The 23111-nt window shown below is 47.3% G+C and overlaps 9 protein-coding genes across 9 annotated transcripts; 4 read left to right on the top strand and 5 right to left on the bottom strand.

Annotated features, from left to right (window-relative positions):
* Positions 1-398: 398 nt before the first annotated feature.
* On the bottom strand, positions 399-1934 carry GLAREA_10827 (FAD/NAD(P)-binding protein; the record flags this gene model as incomplete). Its single annotated transcript, XM_008079927.1, has 2 exons — positions 399-1470; positions 1633-1934. 2 exons carry the CDS (start codon positions 1932-1934, stop codon positions 399-401), a joined length of 1374 nt encoding a protein of 457 aa, XP_008078118.1.
* A 721-nt stretch (positions 1935-2655) lies between these two features.
* GLAREA_10826 (RmlC-like cupin) lies at positions 2656-3303 on the top strand (the record flags this gene model as incomplete). Its single annotated transcript, XM_008079926.1, has 1 exon — positions 2656-3303. One exon carries the CDS (start codon positions 2656-2658, stop codon positions 3301-3303), a length of 648 nt encoding a protein of 215 aa, XP_008078117.1.
* A 324-nt stretch (positions 3304-3627) lies between these two features.
* On the bottom strand, positions 3628-4584 carry GLAREA_10825 (alpha/beta-Hydrolase; the record flags this gene model as incomplete). The annotated part of the gene is made up of 1 exon (XM_008079925.1): positions 3628-4584. The coding sequence occupies one exon, from the start codon at positions 4582-4584 to the stop codon at positions 3628-3630; it is 957 nt and encodes a 318-aa protein (XP_008078116.1).
* A 990-nt stretch (positions 4585-5574) lies between these two features.
* Positions 5575-7913, bottom strand: GLAREA_10824 (Zn2/Cys6 DNA-binding protein; the record flags this gene model as incomplete). Its single annotated transcript, XM_008079924.1, has 5 exons — positions 5575-6067; positions 6118-6702; positions 6759-7150; positions 7196-7395; positions 7442-7913. 5 exons carry the CDS (start codon positions 7911-7913, stop codon positions 5575-5577), a joined length of 2142 nt encoding a protein of 713 aa, XP_008078115.1.
* Positions 7914-8607: 694 nt separating this feature from the next.
* GLAREA_10823 (MFS general substrate transporter) lies at positions 8608-10377 on the top strand (the record flags this gene model as incomplete). The annotated part of the gene is made up of 5 exons (XM_008079923.1): positions 8608-8717; positions 8804-8931; positions 8989-9321; positions 9370-9480; positions 9530-10377. 5 exons carry the CDS (start codon positions 8608-8610, stop codon positions 10375-10377), a joined length of 1530 nt encoding a protein of 509 aa, XP_008078114.1.
* A 486-nt stretch (positions 10378-10863) lies between these two features.
* On the bottom strand, positions 10864-11736 carry GLAREA_10822 (Metallo-dependent phosphatase; the record flags this gene model as incomplete). Its single annotated transcript, XM_008079922.1, has 1 exon — positions 10864-11736. The coding sequence occupies one exon, from the start codon at positions 11734-11736 to the stop codon at positions 10864-10866; it is 873 nt and encodes a 290-aa protein (XP_008078113.1).
* A 1299-nt stretch (positions 11737-13035) lies between these two features.
* On the bottom strand, positions 13036-13670 carry GLAREA_10821 (uncharacterized protein; the record flags this gene model as incomplete). The annotated part of the gene is made up of 2 exons (XM_008079921.1): positions 13036-13472; positions 13529-13670. 2 exons carry the CDS (start codon positions 13668-13670, stop codon positions 13036-13038), a joined length of 579 nt encoding a protein of 192 aa, XP_008078112.1.
* A 3711-nt stretch (positions 13671-17381) lies between these two features.
* On the top strand, positions 17382-19401 carry GLAREA_10820 (uncharacterized protein; the record flags this gene model as incomplete). Its single annotated transcript, XM_008079920.1, has 3 exons — positions 17382-17513; positions 17565-18346; positions 18399-19401. 3 exons carry the CDS (start codon positions 17382-17384, stop codon positions 19399-19401), a joined length of 1917 nt encoding a protein of 638 aa, XP_008078111.1.
* A 927-nt stretch (positions 19402-20328) lies between these two features.
* Positions 20329-22167, top strand: GLAREA_10819 (MFS general substrate transporter; the record flags this gene model as incomplete). Its single annotated transcript, XM_008079919.1, has 2 exons — positions 20329-20711; positions 20766-22167. The coding sequence occupies 2 exons, from the start codon at positions 20329-20331 to the stop codon at positions 22165-22167; spliced, it is 1785 nt and encodes a 594-aa protein (XP_008078110.1).
* Between the last annotated feature and the right edge of the window lie 944 nt (positions 22168-23111).

Genomic DNA, 23111 nt, shown 5'->3' with positions numbered 1-23111 from the left:
ACACTGTCCGATCACTAGATTGCAGACAGGAAAGGTGTGGTGCGTTATCCGCGTTTCGGAAGAGGCACGTTCTTGGCCGAAGTTACCCACGAGATCGGCGGACTTGCAGTTGGGTCTAGATTTCTGGGGTGCAGGTGTCGGATAAAGTTATTGTTGGGAGACTCTGTTACTTGGGGCGAAAAACTACTGTCCTTTGAAAGCATTGTTATTGGATAAATGTCAGGTGGTTATAGTCCGTAGCTCAAGTCGAAAGGTAGCAGAAGAGAAGCCAATGAAATCGGAATGCTAATTTTATGATTACCGCTCATATGTGAATAGCTAGAATATTATGTGACAACACGGCGATTCAAGCGGTCGATAATAATACAGTACACTCATTGCTTTTAAAAACCATACATTTATACCGAACTATTAAGTTTCCTCGCGATTACAACACCTCTGGTTATCTCCCCAGGCAAATCCACATCCCAAATCCAATTCATCCTCACATCAAGATTGGCTTTCAACTTCCCCAAATCCCTCCCTATTCCCTTCCCCGCGAATCCAATAATCTCTCCCATTTCCCTACTTGTAGCCGTGACTTTCTGTGTTCGTAGCCGTCTTACTTCATCATAAGCCTGCAGGCACGACTCGATACACTTATTCATGTGAACCGTTTCTTGAACTTCAGATTCCTGAGTGGGTGCCTCGTTCAACACCTGTCCCAAGATGTTACTCAGAACGAGAGAATCCTCAAAAGCCATTCCAGCGCCCTGTCCTTGATGTGGAGTCGTAGCATGTGCAGCATCTCCCATCAACGCCACTCGTCCTTTCACGAACGTTGACGCGGGAAGATGATCATAAAGTGCCCATCGCTGTGGCGATTCGATATTCTTCAGTAACGCCTTAATCGGCGCTCCCCAGCCCTCAAAATCCTCGAGCATAGTCTCCTGCGTGACATTTTGTACCCAATTCGTCTCGCGCTGTGACGAAGTCGCCTGGGATTTCTGGGAAGAGATATTTTTGATCGCTACGACGTTCATCATGGCGCCTTTCTCAACAGGATACATCACCACGTAACTCGACGGTCCACAGAATAAGTTGCCTTTACCAGTGCTAATAGCACCATCCACGATTTGACTGAACCGATCACGAGGAAACATGCCACGATAAGCGACGTCGTTGGTGAAGACAGGCCGGGAGATTTTTTGATCAATGGGGCCGGTAAGAACGTAGTTCTGACGAGCGACTGATTTGATTCCATCGCAAGCGATGATGGCATCGGCGGTAGCGCTGGTTCCATCGGCGAAGCTGAGGGAGAGTTTTCCAGTCGATGGAACTTCGGTGATTGATGTTAGACTTTTGCCAAAGACGGCGGTGGATGGTGGGATTAGGTCTATGAGACCTTCCAGAAATTTGGCACGGTGGACACATGCTCGACCTGGTTTGTCTGATCCAGTGTGTCGTATAGTTGTGATTATTGAGTTAAAGCTGTGCATACGTAGAGTCGGTTAGCAAAGTCATAAGACTGATATTTTGATGCGAGAGAAATCTTGAGATAGTTCACAGGACGCACTATTCATATAGCTGATCTGAATTTTACTTTCTTTACACTGGCAAATTAGAGAAAAGAGTTTTGAAAAATACACTTACTCCTGCTCCTCTCCAATCCTAATATCCAACCACTCATCTGCCCCCACTCCCTCACCCTGCCCATCCAAACCCTCGTTATAGCTCACACATTTTTTCAAAACGTCCTTGATTCTCGGATCAATAAGTTCCAAAGCTGTGATACTATTCGGTCCAAGAGCGATTCCAGCTCCAATCTCCGCAAACTTAGCCGCCGACTCGTAAATCGTGTGAGGAATACCTTTCCTCGTCAGCCCGATTGATAGAGTCAGCCCAGCTAGACCGCCGCCTACGATGGCAATGGTAGGTTTTTGATGGGATAGCATAGCGATTTTTGAATTTCAATCAAGATTCAGAGAGCGACCAAGCCAATCCACGGTCATCGTGCTCGTCCTATTCAAGTATTCTCACTCATAGTAGACAAGTCGTTAAGGAATCCGACAAATGACCGATCTAGGCCCACTGCTGACACCAGGAGTGACATTCGGTCGCTATCTAAAATGCCTTACATCCTATCGGGTGGCGGTTGGCTCAGGTACAATCGCCGGGCAATTGCAATGAATAATGAGGTTCTCTTCCGCGTTTTCCAGGGTTTGTAGGCGGATACTGTGATTTGGTTGGACGTCTCGATGTGTTCTTGGGGATGCCAAAAGTGGGAGAAAGGGCTGCGGTCCTGTCTGTGCAAAAGTGGTGTCGGGTACGTTCAGCGCTATCTCCCGTGGTGGTAATAGAAATTGAAGTGGGGTTAAAGTATGCGTCTTATTTAGGTGCGCGGGCCGCAAGCCTTTCTGGTTTTGGAGATGATGTGACGAGTAACCGAATAACCTATCTTGTTCCTATCGGTCACGTTTTGAAGTTGTAAGCTGACTTGTATCCTTTACAGATGAATCCAGTTACTGATCGATAAATCTAGTAACTTACCTCGTCGTCGCCAAAGTCCAGTGGATTATATTTTAGCCTCCTTCATTTGACACTGAACCTCACATCATCCCCATCCATACATCTCATCAACAAACTCACATCACCAACCTCACATCACCACCCACAATGTTCTCATTCCTCCGTGCCACCTCTCCCCCGCGCACAAACAACGCCTCCAACAACCCCATAATCTACGAAAACGGCCTCTCATCAGTAACATTCCACCCACCCAACTCCAAATCAATAATGACGCACCGCCTCCCCCCCAACAACTCCTCCAACGGCATTTCCATAATCCAACCCCCTTTCCACTACCACATCCACCAAGCCGAATACTTCAACATCCGCTCCGGCACGGGAAACTTCTACCGGGGATTGGACCCTAAACCATTCATCCTCTCTTCTGAGCCGGGAGCAAAGAAAACGGCGTCGATTCCAGCGGGTCAGTATCATCGGTTTGAGAACGCGTCGGAGACGGAGGATTTGGTGCTGGATATTCATCTCACGCCTGAGTCGTATGAGGATGAGATGAAGTTCTTTAGGAATTTCTTTGGGTACCTGGATGATTGTAAGAAATCAAAGGTGGAGCCGAGTTTGTTTCAGCTGTTGGTGTTTTTGTATGCAGCCGATACGCCGTTGGCACTTCCTTTGCCTACTGAATGGTTAGGTAGATGGGTGAGCAGGGTTTTTCTTATTGTGGTTGCTTTCTGGGGAAGGTTGCTGGGGTATCAAGAAAGTTATGCGGAGTATTATGAGGAGGGGAAGTCGAAGTGAAATGGGAATGTGTTATCAGGTTGGAATTTTTTGAAACAAACATGATTCCGGCGCCGTTTTTGGTAGAGAAATTGAGTGATCTGGAAAAGTTGATTGTAAATTTGGCTCTTTACACGTGATGATTCGGTAGTCATTACTGACATCCAATCTTCCCAACTGTACGACTTCATGAGGATTCCCCGCTCAGTCATGGAGAGAGACCCCAATGAATGCGGATGTATCATGCTATGTCTAAAAGATCGAGACACATACTGGTGACACCGAGAAAGACGAGTGAATTAATTGCTGCTAGGTGAACACCATTTTGAACCCCATCCATCACATCTAACATCCCAATTTCACAACAACCTCCGTAACAATCTCCGCCAACCTCTCACCCTCCTTCCACAAATCATTATGATCTCCACCCGCCTCCATCTCACTCACCACCAACCCCTTACCCCTCGATTTCTCCAGCTTATCCTTCATGTCAACCAATTGCCTATAAGGCACCAAACTATCCTCTTTACTCTGCACCAACACAACCAACTTGCCCTTCCACTCACCCTCCCAATCACCGACCGAAATCGGGCTAATCTCCTCCCAAACCCTCTCATCATCCCCAAACGCCAGCCGTGTAAACGTCTCATACACGCCCTGCAAATGCGCATGTTTCTCCCCGGGCTCCCGAATTAAGGTAGGCATGTCATACAGCCCATTAAGTCCCACGACAGCGATAGGCTTCGCTACTTTGGAAGAAGCGTTCCATTCGGAGCGCGACATAATAACTTGTAACGCGAGCGTCGCGCCGCAGGAATGTCCCAGGAGAATGTAATTGTCGCTGAATTTTGCTTTGGCTTGGAGGTATGCGAGGGCGGTTAGCACGTCCGTGATGTGATCAGGGTGTTTGGCTTGACGGCTTGGGTCGTCTGTGTAGTCTGGATCTTTGGGGTTGTGGGTTCGCGGGCTTAGAGAGTAGTTTATTGAGGCGAAGCCGGCGATTTTGGTGAGTGGGTGAGAGGTTGCTAGATGTGATACTGTGGACGAGAAGGAGGACGATGTAACTAATGGATCTCGCCAGGCACCTCCGTGAACGTAAATTACCCAGACACCACTCGTTTCGGGCATTGACTCTGGGCTGGGGCGTTCTTGGGCTGTAGTGGAAGGAACTGGAATCCAGATGTCCATGTTTTGGAGAGCATTTGCGTTGGCGGTATATGGCACCTCATGTTTGTGGAATACAGCTGTGGAGCCGTGAGATTCTATTGACCAGGGAACGGATGCCCATGTTTGCTGATCCATGATGGAGGTTAGGTGAGGTTTGAGTGAGAGATGATTGAGAAATGTGAGGTGACGATGTGTATGGTTGGACGAGTATGAGGGCGTTGATGGTAGATACTACCCAGGGAAAACGCTGATTTGTTCGCTAAGTAGACTGAAAAGGATTGCTCACGTGCAGGAGTGTTGTGGCACTCTTAGATATGAGGAAGACAAAGGCTGTTTGTCACGTTTTGCGTGGGGTTTCAAGACTGTTGATGCTGTGAATATATCTTGCCTTACTATACTTGTATGGATTGTCGGCTAGGGTGTTGGCGTTCTGACTGAAAGTGGGAGGTGCCACTTTTGCTGAACACATCCGACAGATCCCCACTTTGAGATAAGTCACTACTTGCGGGGCTTGTACCTTGCCTACCCTCAGCCTACCTAGTTAAGCTTCCGCTCCTTATTAATTCTATAGAAGCAGATAGTTTTACAGATAAGAGACGACTCCTGAAATATGATTGAGACATATTCTATGTGGATATTTCTTCTTCTGACGAACAGATATACGAGGTTCAGTTCATCAGCAATGACTCTTTCTTGAAGTATGTCCTCGAATTTGTAGATAGTACCATCGATAACCAGTATTCCAGTATTGAACTGGCAGAGAAGAACATTAGAGATGGCGAAACTTCCTTCGAATCTGTAGCCTGCGTTGTGCTACATCTCTCTCTGTCAGAGCGAAACTACTACATTTCTTATTCAGCTTCATCCTTCCTACCGTCTTCTGCTGACGGCATTTGCTGCACTCAATGCTATCTCACCAATCTCAGTCTAATTGTTCGACGCGGGCTTGTCACGACTGGCACCTGCATTCCTCTTCAAGGCTTCCCAAAAATTCCGATCAAGTGGAATTCTTAAGACGGATGGCCATGCTTGGCGAGTGGAATGTAAAGATCGTGGGCGCTTGAAGATGCATGATGCATGATGCATCAAGATAGAGGGACGGGATTCTATAGTCGCGAGGTCTGTTCAAGTGCCGTCTAATAATTCGCCAGGTGCAGTGTTGCCATATGTGAGTTGCTCGGATATTTGCATAGCGAAGGCATCCCAATCCGCGTGAAGGACGTCTGGTGGGTGTTCAAGAATACCATGAGCCAACGGCAGTGACGAGCTCCACCAGTCCTCCACACTGCCATTCTCAAAGGAGTATGCTTCAGCATCCGTAGACGTCGGTGTTTGGTAGTGATGCTCCAAGGTATTCGGGACATCGATAACAAGGATCTGATCGAGATATTGGCTCGTTACCCGTCGACGCTCTCGTGCGATCTGCTGACGGCGCTTACTTATCGCTTCCGAAAAGCTAATGAGCACATCGTGATAGTGCTCGGCTTGTGGACTCTGATGAGAGAGCTTTTTCAAAACATCTCGAACCCCTGTGAACGCTTTCTCCAGGTTCGGCTCTACTTCGACGTTGACAAATAAGGTAAACCCAAGGACAAGGCCAGCAGCAAAGATCCAAGCCCTAATTCAAAACCATTAGTGTTTTTCCATTTCAAACATTTCAGTACTGACTTGAGTATGCACATGTTGTCAAGAAGCAGACCCGCTGACAACGCGTTATGGCAGGTTTGTGCAGTAAACATAGCCGCATCAATTGATACCTGAGCCAGTTTAGATACGTCAAGCGTCGAGGGGTTCTCTTCAACATTTTGCTCAGCATTAGTCGCATTCGGAAGCTGAGACATCAAATATCGTATCAAGAAAGATCGAGTAAGTAGCATAACGGTGAAGTAATACATGCATGTGACATGTATATTACCTATTGCCTTTTCGTGGTCAGCCGACCTGATAGATGTGGTGAAAGAACAAAGCCGTATTTCAGGAGTAAGGCTCGAGCTCCAACGACCCAGCCTAAGAAGCAGACTCTGGGTTGCCTCGGTATCCAAATTAAGCTGTTGACTGATGTTTCGAAGTACACTCTCAATGATCGTACACAAGTCAAAATTTGCGTCTGTTGCTAGCCTTGAGCTAGTAGAATAGGTTTTTGTGATATCTTCGACGTATATTCCTGGACGCGTAGAGACAGATGCCAGGGGCCGAGCTAGAATGGAGCTGGTGATCACGTCTAGTATACGTAAGCTTTTCCACGTCCGTAGCCTGAATAACGACACAGGTCAGCTTCCACGTCACCAGTAAAGCAAATTATCAGTTACCGGAGGCATTTTTCAGCGTCACTCAATGCAGAGTACTGGTCGGTTTCATGAAGGCCCAACGCGTGTGCAGCCCTTGCTGCCACTCCCAGGTACATAAAAGCAGCATTTCTCCGACATGCACCAAGGAGATAAAAAGCCATCAACAGGAATGACCAGATCATTGAGACGCTTGGATCTTCTAGCATACCACTGAGCGCTTTCTTTTGACCGCGGATGAAATAGGTCTGCGCATAGCTTGATCTATCAGGACTTGCTACCCGGCATTGTTGACCAATGGCAAGTATGAGGTCGAGGATGCCTTCGTTAAGGTTGTCATTTCTTTGCATACCCTCGGCATCCTCTGAGAGTTGTATGATCTCAGCCTTCGTGAAAAGGTCCAAGATGCCGCTGGACTGTACTTGTCAGTAGTGCTTGGAATGACCACGTGAGCAACTTACCGCCAAAAAGAAGCCATCAATAAGAAGTTGCTTTTCCTCGAGGCTATCTTCCATGTTGAGTGAGTCTTCGTCTGGCATTCGTGCTTCGAGCATGACATTTCCGCGGCTGTTTTCTGTAAATTGAGACGGACCCATATGCTGCGATAGTATTTGACGTAAGAAGCGTAGAAACGCCAGCGATGCAGTCTTCCCAATGTATACTAGACAGGTCAATCTACAGCTTTGGCCATTGAAAGAGTCTCTTACCTTTCTCCCCATTTGCATTGAGCATTAGCCGACTTTGAGGAAGAAGAGTCGCTTCCACTGGTAATGAAGGTGTGCCATCTTCGTCCCTACCTGACGTTAATTCGCCCTCACTGGGATGACCTCCTTCATTCTCAGCCGGCGAGGTAATATTGGCAATTTGATTTCCATTCAACGTAGTTGGCCGCACTTGAGCCTCATCCACTTCATGCTCTTCGGGGCGTCTTTGAGGCGTATTCTTTGCGTTTCGCTGCACCGCAATAATAAGAGGTTGCACAGATGGGCGCGTTCGTGGGCTTCGTGCAACACTCTGTCGGGAGCGGGAATCATCCTGGACACACGCGTGTTCACAATTACGCTTGACGCAAGAGAAACATGGTGCATTGCTGTCACAACGTTTCTTGGATGTTTTACATGGCACGCAGGCCTTAACCGCTCGCTGTCGGTCCTCTAGGGGCACGCGTGGTCGCGGCATTGTGAGTGTGTTGGAACGTTTCCGGATGCTCTGTCGGATACGGTTCCCAGGAAAGATACATACGCTTGATCATGGTGATTGAAATCATGTTTGGGCAGATAGGAAACAGTCCGATAAGAGTCGACTGCGGTTGTTTGCTCATAGGGAAAAGTGAAGATGCCCCGTTCGAACGGCCATCACGTGTGATAAGGCTGCTTATCTTATCTCCCGTGACTCTCGCTCGCTTCGACGTTTTGCCCCCCTTTACTGAGAGTGGGCCTAGAGTTCAGTCGGTATCCAATAGATGCAGAGAGGTCGGATTCCAGTTCAAATCCGACTCTTCCCCGGCTTGTCCTCCTCCCTTGCAATCTCATCAAGTCGGTGTGCGGCCCGCAACATTGGCAATCAGTCAGTCAATCCCAAGCAAATTCGGGTTCCAGACTCCAGAGCTATCTGATCAACTACTGTACTCCGTACAGCACCATGGCAGCATGCTCCCACTTCCTGGGGAAGCTCTTATCAGTGGAGCCTGGTCGAGAGTCTGTGCCTTTGTGTCTTGTCCAATATTTCGAAGATCGGATCCTCACAAGGAGGAAAAAGTCCTTATATGACCAATTGACCATGCAATAACTACCTTTTTCTTTCTCCCACTCTTTCCAAGTTGTCCTCCAGCACCGGCTCTAGTCAGACAAGAAACAGCCAAAGAAGCCTCAATATGTCGGACAAGGATTCAAAGAACTTTGCGAGGTCGACCTCACCAACTGCATCGATCGGCTATGGGGTTGTTGATTCTGAGAAATCAAACGGGGTCGCTAACACACACAAGTAAGTGCGAGTCGAGTACCCGTTTACGCAGCTGCACCACGTATTTGTCTTAATGAGGCGAGAATACAAGACTAATCTTGATATAGAGACGACATTGCCACATATTCGACCGATCGAGCTGCCGAGTCGAGGTTACGTTTGAAAATCGACTTGTGTATTATTCCACCTGTCACTCTGCTCTATCTTTTCTGTTTCATTGACAGAGCCAACATTGGTAGGTTGCTCTTGCTTTTACCTTACATACCTCTATTTCTCACACTTCGCTTCATAGGAAATGCAAAAATCGCCGGACTCGATAAAGATTTGGGCCTTCGTGGCTACGATTATAACATCATTCTCACGTCGTTCTACATCTCTTACGTTCTTTTTGAGATACCCTCCAATATGGCCTGTAAATGGATCGGTCCAGGCTGGTACATCCCAGGACTGACTCTTGCCTTTGGACTGATTTCACTGTGCACTGCGTTTGTCAATAACAGGGCTCAAGCTTGCGGGGTTCGGTTTCTTCTTGGTGTCTTTGAAGCCGGAATGATGCCAGGTGTTGCCTACTATATGTCGCGATGGTACAGAAGAAGCGAGTTGGCATTCCGCCTCTCTTTCTACAGTATGTTATATGCAAATCTGAACCGCCACTTCAGCTAACAGCAGTCAGTTGCCATGGGTCCAGTTGGGGGCGCTTTCGGGGGGCTCCTCGCTTCAGGAATCTTCAAACTAGACCGATTCGGTAGTCTTCATGATTGGAGAATGTTGTTCGCGATTGAAGGTATGTTACTTCCTAACGGAGAAAGTAAATAAATGCTAACCCTACAAAGGAATCATCACAATCGGTTTGGCGTTAATCGGCTTCTTCACCATGACTGACCGACCCGAAACTGCACGATGGCTCTCTCCAGCAGAGAAGGAGCTCGCAGTGAGGAGAATCATGTCAGAACGCATCGGTACAACTGAAGTCCTAGACAAAATGGACCGTCAAAAGACATTACGAGGAATCTTTAACCCTACCGTACTTGCCACTGGCTTCATCTTCCTATTGACCAACATCACCGTCCAAGGCCTCGGCTTTTTCCTACCAACCATCATCCGAACCATCTACCCAAAGAGCACACTCATCTCTCAGCAGCTGCATACCGTACCACCATACGCCGTCGGCACCTTCTTCACCATCGCAATACCACTTCTCAGCTGGCGATACGATAACCGCAACGCCTTCATAATGCTCAGCGCACCGCTTGTCATAGCAGGCTACATCATGTTCCTCGCAACCAACAACGCCCAAGTCCGCTACGGCGCAACCTTCCTCATCGCCAGCGGCGCCTTTGCAAACGGTGCCTTGTGCAATGCTCAAGTATCCGCGAACGTCATATCCGACACCGCAAGATCGTCTGCAATTGGTATCACTGTCATGATGGGCAACCTTGGAGGTCTCATCGCCACATGGTCTTTCTTGCTGTTTGATGGTCCGGATTACCATATTGGCAATGGACTCAATCTAGCTACGTCGACGACTATTCTTTTCACGTCGCTACTGTTGACTCTGTGGATGGTGAGGGATAATAAGAAGCGGGAGAGGATTGATGCGGAGGAGAAGCTGAGGGGTCTAAGTCAGAAGCAGGTGCAGGATCTTGATTGGCGTCATCCTGATTTCAGATGGAAGCCTTGAGTGTTGAATGCTAGGAAACAATCAACAAGAGGATCTGTTTTAGAAATTGAATGATATTAGGAAGATATAACATGCCTAAAAGTCCCTGGACCACACTTTATTGAAAAGGTAACATCCTCACTTTTTCCTCCTGAAAATCTGCATAGTTCTGTTGTCCACCCGGGTCAATCACTTCACCGTTCGAAGATGCTTTTCCACCTCAGGAGGTTGTTCTAACGCTCCAAATCTCTTACCCAAATAATTCTAAGTATCACGCCCCCATAAGTAATAATTTCAAATTGCGAGCTTGCTCGGTCAATATACGAACTAGACAGTCTGGGCTAATTCAGACCAGAAACTCGTGGCGATACTGCTCTGGCATCTCTGTATCGCCTACGCCACCTCATAATCACGGATGATACGAAATCTCTACGTAACTAACTCGAATGCTATTTCAACAAGGCAGAGCTGCCGATCAACGGGATATCAACACCCTCACTTCGCCCTTCAAATCGTCACAGTAATAGCTTCTCGTCGCTGCTCATCTCTGAACCCTCCAACAACCGCAGCGTTCACCATAACCGTACCTCGTCCCGAGTCTCCCTTGAGCCGAGAAAACACACAAAACACCATCCTCCCCAACGCCCACCACGAACCTCCCTTCCCAACCGCTTCCTCATAAGCCCTTTCAAACCCATCCCACAACACCATCCTCTTCCCATACCCCGCGTGAATATGTCCAAAAACATGCAGAATAGGTTCTCTCCTCCTCACCTCCTCAAGAAGATAACCGCAACCCAGATCATCAAGATCAAGATGACACCGCGGCGGACCATGCGTTAACAGGATATCTACGTCTTCCGGAACAGCTCCCTCCCACGGATCCGCGCCGGTTCGGGGATACTGGAACGCCCAATTCCCATGCTTCGGCGTCCACGGACTGCCGTATATCTTCAGTGATCTACCGCCCGGAAAATGCAGCGTCGTTGCCGAATCTCGAAGATATATCAGCGAGCGCCAGTCAATCTCTTCCGTCGAAGCCTGAAGGCATAAATCGTGATTCCCGGCTATAACCACTTTATACCTATGAGGTTGCGCGTCGAGCCACTCGATTTGGCTTCTCAGTTCCGATAGCGAGCCGGATTGCGTGAGGTCGCCTGCGTGGAGGAGGATGTCGCCGTCTGGGAGGTCGGGCTGGGTGTTATGGGTGTCGGAGATGCAGATTACGCGGATTCCGGTTGGGGGTGCTGGGATGGCGGGGGAGAGGGCTGAGGAGAGGGCCTTGGCGAGGGTTGTGAGGGGGGAGGTATAGAGTTGGGAATAGATGGTGGGGGGGCGACGGTTTAGGAGGGCGGAGAAAGATGGATGGTGACTATTCATCTTCGTGATATTGTCGTAATGTAAGGATCTAAGAATGGCCAGTTGTTTGATGTTATTCGCCGAGCTGGAGATATTGACGGTAGTCTTGAAAAAAGTGTTTCTGGTTTAGCGACCATTCAATATCGTTTTCATCCGTGTTTCCCAACTACTGCGAGTCCCAAACAACCATCATTAGATTTTAATATCACAATACACTCTTCGTCTTTTTAGAAAACAAATCTAGTACTTGAATTATTTCCTTTCTGCGAACAAGTGTTCGTTTATCTGCTGCCTGCTCCTTACCGCGCGTTAACTGTTGGAGAACAGGTATCCACCAACTTACTTAGACTTGCTACCACCACGTCTGCTTCAAACCTTGAGAAACTAGAGTAAATAATATTTGTCTCTCTCATTCAAAAGTTAAATTTATCTTATCGAGTCGCGGCGCTTTTTAAGTCGAAAGACTATCTGGCAAGCATGAAACGTTACGTTGTCCGCATATTCACCTCTCTGATCTCCCCAGTTTTACTTCTATCAGTCCAAGATCAGCAGTCGACCATAAACTCCCTTCAGGCATATGTCTTAATTTTTACTCCAAGTACAAAATTCAGTCGTGTCAAACTCGGCCAGTGACTCAATCGGCGGTCTCCTTCCTGCACTTGTGGCTTGGATCGCGCATATAGCCTCAGACTACCGTAAAAGGGACGACGTTGTTTTAAGCCAGAAATGAAAAAATTCAAAAGTGCCAGTTCTCATGACTCCCCAAATTCCGAAGTAATAGCAGTGATTGGCTTGGTTCCTGGCCGAATGTTGTTGGCGTTGAAAATCAGCGCCGAATCACACCGAAAATCCCTCACCGAGTAGGGAAAGTTGAGTATTTGACTGAGGAATGTGAACATTCAAAGGCCTGGGTTTGATTGTTGTTGAGATTTGATTTTGCTACTCACTCGCTCATTATAAACCTCTGCCTGATAAATTCTTTCTCGCATCCTTATAAGCTCGGTTTCTCGCTTCTCTGGATTTCCAGAACGATTCAGTCCCGGCAATATGTAACCTCATGTTTCGTGTCCAGTAAGACTGGTGTATGTCTTCGCTACCCGAGAGGTACAGTCCTCCTCCCTCCATCAATCGCTCAAACACTGTACAACTTTTATTATGATGAATTTTCCAATGAGAAATTATCGCGGCTTATGACACACTTCAATGTGGTTGATTATCAAAAACAAAATACGTTAACATTCTGATCCATTTTATTACTCTATTCCTCCCCAACTATGTTACAACTCTATATACTAATAATTGTACAATTGCGAAGTATCTTTACAACCCCGAAAGCCCAAGTGCCAAACTAGTCAAGATAGTGTTCAACAGCGTGATAACACCTGCCAATACAACATTCAACACAGCCTGCACAGTCAAGATCAACAAGCTCAACGACGACACCATAGGCGTGGTGAAAATAACCAGCAGTCCAGCGCCTAAGACCACAATGGCAGCGCCGAGCGTAGCGAAGATCTCGACGATGATGAGGCCGAGGAGAGCAGCGACGGCGATGGCGCCGATTTGACGTTTCTCGACTTCTGGTGCGCCGACGGCGGTGATGGAGCGCTTTTCTGTGACGTGGGGGAGGGCGTTGATGTTAGAGGTGGTGGAGGTGATTGCGGCGGTGATTTTGCTGATTTGGTCACCGATTACAGGGACGGCAGCGGTTTTTTCCAGGGCGGATGAGGAGGGGGAGAGGTTTGCAAGGGTGGCATCTAGAGAAGATTGTGTTAGTATGATGCTGTTTGGGTGGGTTTGTGAAGTGACTTACTGATAGCACCAGTGTATGTCTGGACGGTTGCGTAGAGGTCGGTTAGGAGGCTGACGACGTCGGCTTCGGTGTCGCGCTTGACTACTGGGCTGGCGATTGCAAGGCCGCTGAGGGCGAGCATGGCGAGGTTGGAGAAACGCATCTTGAGTTTTGTTTGTGGGATTTGATTATGGTAATGAGAAATTAATTGACTGAGTAGAAGCGAATGAATTGAGTGGGTGGATGGTAGTGCAGAAAATATGAGCCGCAAGACACTTCTTTTATACCATCTGAACTTCCACAGCCCTGCTGTCGATGATGTCCTACTCGAGGACCTGGGCCATGTCAATCATTGTCAAATGCGGACGAAAAAGCTGGGTTGGGAATTGGTATACGTTCCCATTGGACCGCATCGTCCCAATTCCCAAACAAATCAAGAGCTATTGTTCATAACATTTATTCCTGGGGTATAATACTGTCAAGCAAGCTTGATTGTGGGGTATATAAATCTAGGTTGTTCATGTAAATAATTGCAATACTTCACTGTACAATGCAATTGGTTTTTGAGCGACCAAGAGAAGCATCTAGAGATCCATACCACCACTGGGATGAGTAGTACGACCTTGGAGCAATATATCTTCCCCTTCAACAACAAACTTTTGACATGTATTCTCCATTTCCACCAAGGAGAATGTATTTAAGCGAGGCGATTCGCCGCCTCGCTTAACTCTTGGACCAGATCGCGTACACCTGCCGAAGACGTCATAAACGGGTGCAGAACTGGAAACGTCCCCTGAAAGGCTGAAAGCATGAAGATCGCATTTCTCAATTGGCCATTCCCACATACCTCTTTGATTGCTCATTGGATAGCAAATGGCATGACAGGACAGAAGTTAGCCGAGACCCTTGAAGATTTCTACGCGAGCTGTACGGAGACGGAATCGTGGGGCAACGTTGTCGCATGAAAGCCATCTCGCATGCGATTTCCCCTGCGAATTGACGGAAAGGGGCAGCGACGATGACGAGGTGGATGAATCTGGCCATAAGAATGGCAGGCCCAAGCGGATATTTGATGAGTGGATACTCGAGTAACTTTTGCGGACGCTCCTTAGCATATTGGTTACAGGCGATTGGCGTAACTATTCGATTAAGTTGACAAAATATCGTATATTTCGTTTTTTATTTGAAGGAAAATAAAACTTATCTGGGGCCTACTCAGAATCAATTCAACTACTGAAAGTGCTTGCCCTGTTTAAAAAAAGAATTGAAGTTGATAGAATAGCTAGGAGGTTCTGCCCCTTGTTTTGTTTTCTGCGAGATGGTGTAATCATGGGCAGAGTTTGTCTGTTTGCAATTAGTATTTGTACTCCGTTAGTGGAAACTACCACAGTTACTGGATATAGAAGCGTTACCTTATGATAAAAGTAAAAACCAAACTTCCTTGTTCCAGCCCATCATCTAAGCTTGCAAACCGTAGATCTGAGTTCATAGTTTCTTGAGGGGTCAAGGCACCTATGTTTTATCTCGATCTTTTCTGTTTCCTTTCGGTAAACCTTTCTAGAAACAGAAGTCTCAATGGTAAGAGTACACAAATTTGTAGAGGTTTGACTTAGTAAACTGATGCAAGGTGCGAGGGATTGCTAGCACATCAAAGCAAAATATATTGTAGAAGGACGCTATGGCGGATTTAACGAACAGATACCAAAGAAAAGAGATCTCGTCGTACCTTCGAATAGAAATAAGAAATAGTAAGAAGGTTGTTGAGTATGTGTGAAAAGTCAGAAATCTTTGCGTCAGCTCTTATCAAATATTCGGGCTGGTGTTTAGCGAAATCTCGATACAAGCAATAGCGAAAAAGGCATCAACTAGAACAACTTGCCTAAGGAGCCTCAAAAACTTTAGGGACTTTTGTTTGCCGGCGCTACCGACAATTTCAAAGTTTGTATTTGGGGCTGTTCTGATCTGTTAATCGGGTAACTCGTTATGCGGGGTATTTGGCGTTTGAATGTAGGAGGTTGGAAGTTGGGAACTGGTGGCTTCGCATGGCTTTTAGATAGTGTTAGATAGCAAACCGTCGGGAGAGGTTGCCATGTGTAATCGAAAGTGTTTCTCGGGATCTCCTGAGACATTGACATTTTGAAGTCATCAATACGAAGTCGGCCGTCTTCTTAGCCCCCCGGTTGGTTGGTTGTTGATAAGAGTGGAAATCCAGCCGCATATTTCCAACGTGCCGGTCTGCGGTCTCGAAAAGTACTCAGACGTTGTCAGACATTGTTCCATGACATGGCATTACTTGACTTTGAGATCATCCGTATTGCACGGCTCATGGATATTTTGACGCGGCCGTATAACTGACCAAATGCGGTTGTATCCGTTGGTGTATGCATTTCCAATCGTTTTGCAAACCGACGTTCATCGATACTCTACTCTAGTGCTTAGCCATCGTCGGTCGTACAAGTTAAGGCCGGGAATTATCAATGTACCGTCTATCTTCATTACCGTGTGAAGATTCCTATAACCTGGATCTTCCTTGTACCTCATGTACCTCAGCAGTTCTGGGGTTTTCCCGATCTTTCAGCTTTTGATGTATGCAGTGACTTTCACCTGCATTGGTATACTGTTGGCACATTAAAAGCGTGGTCCAGTGATGGACGGGGTAAGTGAGGGGCGGTACTCGCTAAAGCATAGAGTTTGCGGGGTGGCTGACGGAGGGGTTGACAACTGGTTCATCGCAAAACAAAGTTCATGACAACGCACTAAAAGTGACACTATTCAGACCGGTATTTTGCGAGATATGCCCTGAAAATCCAAGGGGCGGGTTAGTTATCGGGGGGGTCGTGCTGAAGCCGACGGCTTGGATAGCCCAAGTCGCGTGCGCTCGCTTGTCCTCGATACGAAGTGACAAAATCGCTCGAGATGCAGGGACTTCGACATGCAGAACTACCTGATAACTGGTTTTGGGAAGCTTCAAAAACCGATACATACAAGACATTATGCACAAGTACAGAGGACAGCTTCTGGCGTCTCACAGCTTGAACGGACGGGAAACATGTAAGCCAACATGGGATGGGTTTATGAAGCTGGACATCGCGAAGTGTTCCAACAATTCGACAACACTTGAAAGCGATGGGTAAAAATAACAATTAGAATACCTTGTATCGTTTGTATCAGTTGTTCGCCCTTCGTAGCCTACAGCCTCGCAGGCGCTCAGAGGTCGCGTTAGAGGTCCAAAAATACCAACCTCTCGTTTGTTGTTTACTTTGCTGTCGTGTTTCGATAGGCGATCGTTGTCCTGGTTGGGGTTGGCAGCGCGACAACTTGACGCTCCCCCCTGTTGGCACTAAGCGAGCCAGCGCATGAACCACCAATACCGTTGGTTTGCGACCCGCTGCAAGACATTTCCACACCAACCACTGGTTACCAGCCCCCAAGAGGGTTATCCTCAGCCTGCTTTCTTTGAATGGGCAAGCGACAACATCAGATGTCGGCGTTTGTCCGTGAATATCCTGCCAACGTCTAAGAGACATGAATGACGGTGTCGAGCGGACGCTCTCGGCGAATACGCCAGCGCCTATCCTATGGGAGACTATCCTCACGTTAACCCTGATTGTACCTCACATGGATCTATGAATGGCTGGTAAAGTTTGTGAGTTCTCGTGTTCTGTCACATAAGAATCCAAGTTTCCCTCTCTATCAAACGCTTTCTTTTTTCATGCATACCAGCCTCTCTTCAAATACTTCCAACCTCTCTCAAGGGAAATAGTCCCTTCACAATCGTTACTTAGTACCTTTCTTCTCCGGTTGTGTTCATCTCATCTCTCACTCATCAAGTCATACACTTCGCTAGTATCACTTGCCTATCACTCAAGTCAATATGTTGAAGACTATTTTTACCGCGTTAGCTCTGGCTACAGTTGCTATTGCGACAAAAGACACTCCACCAGTTGTGACGGCTACAATTATTACGACTACTACGGTGTGCCCTGTGACAAGCACCTTCACTGATGTAAGTCTCCTATTTGTATGAGATGTGTTACTTCGACTAACCGATTTTCAGGCTGGAACCACCAAAGTCATCACAACGCTTACTACTTCGACACTCACCATCACCAGTTGTCCAGGAGGAGGATGCGGAAGTGGAGGGGTTTTAACTGTCCCAGGGCCAGCTGGAACATCGACAACTACTACTACGGGAGTAACCACGACATACACGACGGTTTGCCCAGTGACTACCACGAAAACTCTCGCTGGCTCAACTTTCTATGAAACCTACACAACCACATCCACTATCGTTTCCGTTATTGGCGGAGCCACCGTGGAAGTTACCAAGACAGGACCTGCAGTGACCGAGTCAACTGGTACCGGCGTCACAACTACGACCTACACTACGCTGTGTCCCGTAACCGAGACAAAAACTCTTGGAGGCTCAACTTTCTATGAAACTTATACGACTACGTCTACTATAGTTTCCGTTCTTGGTGGAGGAACCGTTCAAGTCACCGCAACTGGCCCAGCAGTAACTCAATCGACCGCCACGGGAGTTACAACTACAACATACACCACACTGTGCCCAGTAACCGAGACCAAAACTATTGGAGGATCGACAATTTTGGAAACCTACACGACTACCTCTACCATAGTCTCAGTCATTGGTGCCACTGTTCAAGTGACTTCTACTGGTCCTGCCGTTACTGAGAGCACTGGAACTGTCGCATACACAACTTTGACCTCTTTATCCCCAATCACTGAGACTAAAGTCGTTGGAGGAAGCACCATTACTGAGGTCCGAACAAGCACAAGTACCATCGTCACAATTGCTCAAACCAAGATCGAGACAACGTAAGCGACCTTCAATGTCCTCTCACAAAGATATCTTACTAACTATTCACAGTGCTACTGCTCCCGATGTAACAAAGACTGAAGGTACCCTGGTTTATCAAACCTCAACTTCCCTTTGCCCATACACAACCGTCGAGACTGTCTCCGGAAAGGAAGTCACTGTTACCAGCACAAGCTATTCCCTCATCGTCACCCAGGTTCCACAAGCTGCCACAACTCAAATCACCGTAGCTCCTGCGCCAACCACCGTAGCAACCGTCATCTACCAAACTTCGACCTCCATCTGCCCATACACCACCGTCGAGACTGTTTCGGGTGTTGCTGTCACCTATACCAGCACCAGCTACTCTCTCATCGTGACCCAGGTCGCTCAAGTACAGACTTCTCAAGTTACAGTCGCTCCGCCACCAACTACTGTTCAAACCTATGTTCTCTCGACAGCTACTTCATATGTTCCAGTCACTGAGATCCAAACTGTCTCAGGAACTCCTGTGACTGTCATTTCTACCCAAACCAGCTTGGTTGAAGTCAAGGTTCCAACCACCATTGTCGCACTAACCACCCTCGCAACAACCCTCTACACAACCGACCAAGTCTACCAGACCATCAGCACAGTTGAAACCTTCTACACCACCCTCTCCGCCGGCGAAACCCACACCATTGCCACCACAATCCTGAACACTATCAAAGCAACCGAGCGTATGACAATCACCAAGACCCAAGAGCCAATTGCTGTTACCATCGAGACAAATATTCCCGTTACCGAAGTCGTCACGGTTCCAACCGAGCAAACAATCACATTGTCGGGGACCACAATCATTGCCACCCTCCGATCAACAATTCTTACAACCAAGACCGCCCCGGCCGCTGTAACCACTCTCCCAACCCTCCTATCAACAGTGACGGTCCCAGTCGTCGCCACAGTTGGTCCGCCAGCACCAGTCAACACCACACTTCCCGCGCCACCGCTCGTTACCACAAATGGTGCTGCTTCAGCGAGTGCCCCAATCGCACTTGCATTCGCCGGTGCCTTTGCGATCCTCGTCTTCGCATGAACAGGTCATACAATCAGATTATCTCATCATACGACTTCACGAATGGGCAAAACATCCATTATTAACGAAAAAAGATCTATTTAATCCTGCATTTGCATTTTATATCACGACAGGCGTTACAAGGGGAGCTGGAATGAAGTAGCATAATAGGGAAAACTTGGGGGATATATCCTGGATGAGGTTAATGAAATGGCTGGATGGATGGGTGCATATAAGAGTGGTGTCTCTTTAACTTTTAATTTCTAGTTGTAGATATTTAGGATAACTTAGTGATGGAGTAGTAGAAATGGAAAGATTATTACACTTAATTTGGTTTCTGCTTGTTTTTTCGATGACAAGAAATGTTTTAAAAGTACTATCTCAATGAGAGCTATTCCTCTTTAACCGTAGGCCTTCTACGAGGTCTAACCGTATGCGTTCGTAAGTGTTTCTACCTAGTAAGTACTCTGTATTTGGCCTCGCGTATATAGTATTTCGAGATTTCTCTTTCGTCTTAACCAGTCCTCTATGCAAAGTTGCAAACACAATTTTGGGCAATGTGAGCAGCTGATATCAAAGGAGCCCGCATTGACGATAGAATTCGTGTCGAGCCGGCGTCCAGGTCCGTACATTCCGTCTACCACTTCCACTTGTACAACATTCTCTGGTTGTTTGTTGCCTTTAACCTTGACTATGCCTAGTACACTGTAAAATATTGCGCATGTTCCATCTCTCTTCACCTATGTCTAATAAATCAGGGTGCTTAACGCCGACGTATCCGATCGCTGCAGATGAGACATTGCCGAGGATCCACCCGCTCTGCCCCACGTCAGAGCTTAACCTAAATTGATCGTCACCATCAACATTGAATACACAAGCTCTGTAACATGCACGACAACCTTCATTGAGACTGCCAATCTGGCTATTGTTCCTGTCGAAGCCTCCAAGATGTCTATTGTATCAAAATACCTACCTTTCGCATCTTCCACGACCACCACACAGGCGTGCGCTTACCTCGGAGCTGTCTGTCTCTTCTCCATCTCCTTCCTCGTTTTCCTCAACAGCAGCGTGTCCTTTGTGATTACGGACCTTATCGGCGTAAAAGATGGCGTGGGAGATCTAGTTGGCACATTGGGATTCGTGGATGAGCTGGTAGCTCTGTTTGCGTGTCCGATATGGGGGATTTTGTCGGATCGACTGGGAGTGAGGATTGTTTGTGTTGCGGGGTATACCATTGTTGGGCTGGCACTTTTCGTCTTTGTGCAAGCAAAGAATGTATATCCACAGCTTCTGCTGGCTAGGATTCTGTTCAGTGTTGGGGGAGCGGCGACGTGAGTGTCTTCAATTTGGGGTGCCACAACAGAAGCTAATGTAAACAAACCTAGTGCTACGATGGTCACAGCAATTCTTCCTTCGATGACTGGCAACTCCCACGAACCTGAATACTCGGACGGTCATCAATCCTCCGAATCTACTATAAGAGATCCTTTGCGCCATAGCGTTTCGAATTCCTTGGATTCCGAAGTTACAATAACCCCGTCGAATTTCGCAGGAGCACCACCGCTAGCACCACAAAGGAATCAGGAGGCAGTAGAGCACAAGCAGGATAAAAGGACAGGGTCGAGCCCACCACGACTAGCTGGTCTAGTTGGTGTGTTTACAGGATGCGGGGCTCTTGTCGCTTTAGTAGTGTTTCTTCCATTACCAGCAAGATTTTCTCGTCTTGAGGGTGTTACTCAAGGCCAGGCGGTTGCAGACAGCTTTTACGTTGTCGGAGCGATATCGCTTCTAGTGGCTGTTGCATGTCTTTTCGGCCTTCGTGGTCTACAAGGTGAGGAGGGAAAAGGGTGGAACTTGCTCTTGGGGAGAAAATCCCCTGAAGGGTACCAGGCTCTTGGCCCACAAGGCAGTGCAGACCACAATCGACCCGACAGAGTGCCCTTCCTGCCATATTGGCGTTTACTTCTAGATTCAACGATTCTAGGTTTCAAGGATGCTCAAATTGGGCTTGGATACTTGGGAGGTTTCGTGGCTCGAGCGTCATCTGTTGGAATTTCTCTTTTCATTCCACTCTACGTCAATGCGTACTTTATTCGAAATGGTTTCTGCCAAGGCTCCCCAAATGATACTTCTCCGGAGTTGAAGAAGGAATGTAGGGAAGCTTACGTACTCTCATCCATTTTGACCGGAGTCTCACAGTTAGTCGCACTTCTCTGTGCTCCTGCATTTGGATACCTCTCAGATCGTTACCGACGTTTCAATATTCCATTGTTGGTAGCAAGTGTGTTTGGTATCGTTGGTTATATGGCTTTTGCGAAACTTGTCAGTCCAGAGATCAAGGACAAGGAGGGCCGAGGTGGAAGTCCGGCTGTGTTCCTATACGTCTCCATGATTGGTATCAGCCAAATCGGAGCTATCGTCTGCAGTCTTGGACTTCTTGGACGAGGTGTGCTTGGTGACGAGGGTGGATATAATCTGTCCTCCCAGCTAAGAGGGGATCATCCTACGTTGCGGAACCCTTTCAGTGAAACCGCGGAAACAGCCCCGCTTGTCGCAGCGCTTCCTGCTTCCAGCTCGAGAAATTATTTGAAAGGTTCTATCGCTGGAGTGTACTCACTCTCTGGGGGTGCAGCGATATTATTGCTCACAAAGTTGGGCGGAACACTCTTTGATACACTCTCGCCTGGAGCGCCTTTCTACATGATGGCAATCTTCAACGCGATATTGCTGGTTATTGGGGTTGGTGTTGGTATCTACCGGGAGATTCGCTCTCAGAAGTTGAAGTAGTGATATTCCGGGACCCCAGCGTTTCGAGCTACCTAACTTTACCATCTTCACTAGCTACGCTATTAGTGGACAAGATAAGTGGCAAGGCCTTACAACGGTTCTTTCAACTTGAAACTAAGCATAAGCAAGCTTTCTACGTTATTAATAGGCATCAATCAGAGTTGGAAATGAAATCTTACTAGAATCATAGGAGGATGTAAACGATATTCTACCAACCGGGACCCCTAAATATCGTTTTTAGGCGGCGAGTTGCGTTGTCTACCTTGAGCCACCCCAGAGAGCACCTCGGGTATGTCGTGGAACACAACTATGTCACCCACGAATTCGAGCTACCTGCTACCAGTATCACTCAAGGCATGTTTGAAGGTCGGACAAGGTTTTCCATTGCTCAATTATAAAAGGAAAGTTTATCACCCAGAAAGCCTACGGCAGCGTATCTGGAAGCAAGGCAACCGCAAATGAAGCCAGATTTTTGAGAACTGGTAGTGGTTGTAAACGATCCAGAGCGCAGTGGACATGAAAGAACCTAATCGGCTATACTGCACTACGACGCAGTTATATTGTACAGCAAAAACATTTCGAGAGAACCTCTTCACCTGACTTGTCAATGGATGTTTATAACGCCATTTGTTGTATTCGAACTAGATACAAATACATACGCGCCAATGCCTTATCCAGCAATTACACATGCGGCGCCAGACCCAAGAATTGAGCAATTGTTAGAATACAAAGAGTTACTATCCCAAGCCTCATACACAACAAAACAAATACAGTTGTCGATTACAAAACCTCAATTGATTACACATTACACCCCACGTACCCGCACTCCAGGTTTGATTGTTGCACTTCTATTCGGAGACTCGACCTGATTTTCTTCCCTTGTTGTCCGTAATAGCAGTTGCGTTGCTGAAAATGTTGTTTTCGAATGTGTTGGCTTTGTTCAG

The sequence above is a fragment of the Glarea lozoyensis genome (genome assembly GCF_000409485.1).
Source record: "Glarea lozoyensis ATCC 20868 chromosome Unknown GLAREA12, whole genome shotgun sequence".
Lineage (NCBI taxonomy): Eukaryota > Fungi > Ascomycota > Leotiomycetes > Helotiales > Helotiaceae > Glarea > Glarea lozoyensis.
Note: the sequence above shows the minus strand (reverse complement) of the source record. Positions and strands in the feature narration are given on the sequence as shown.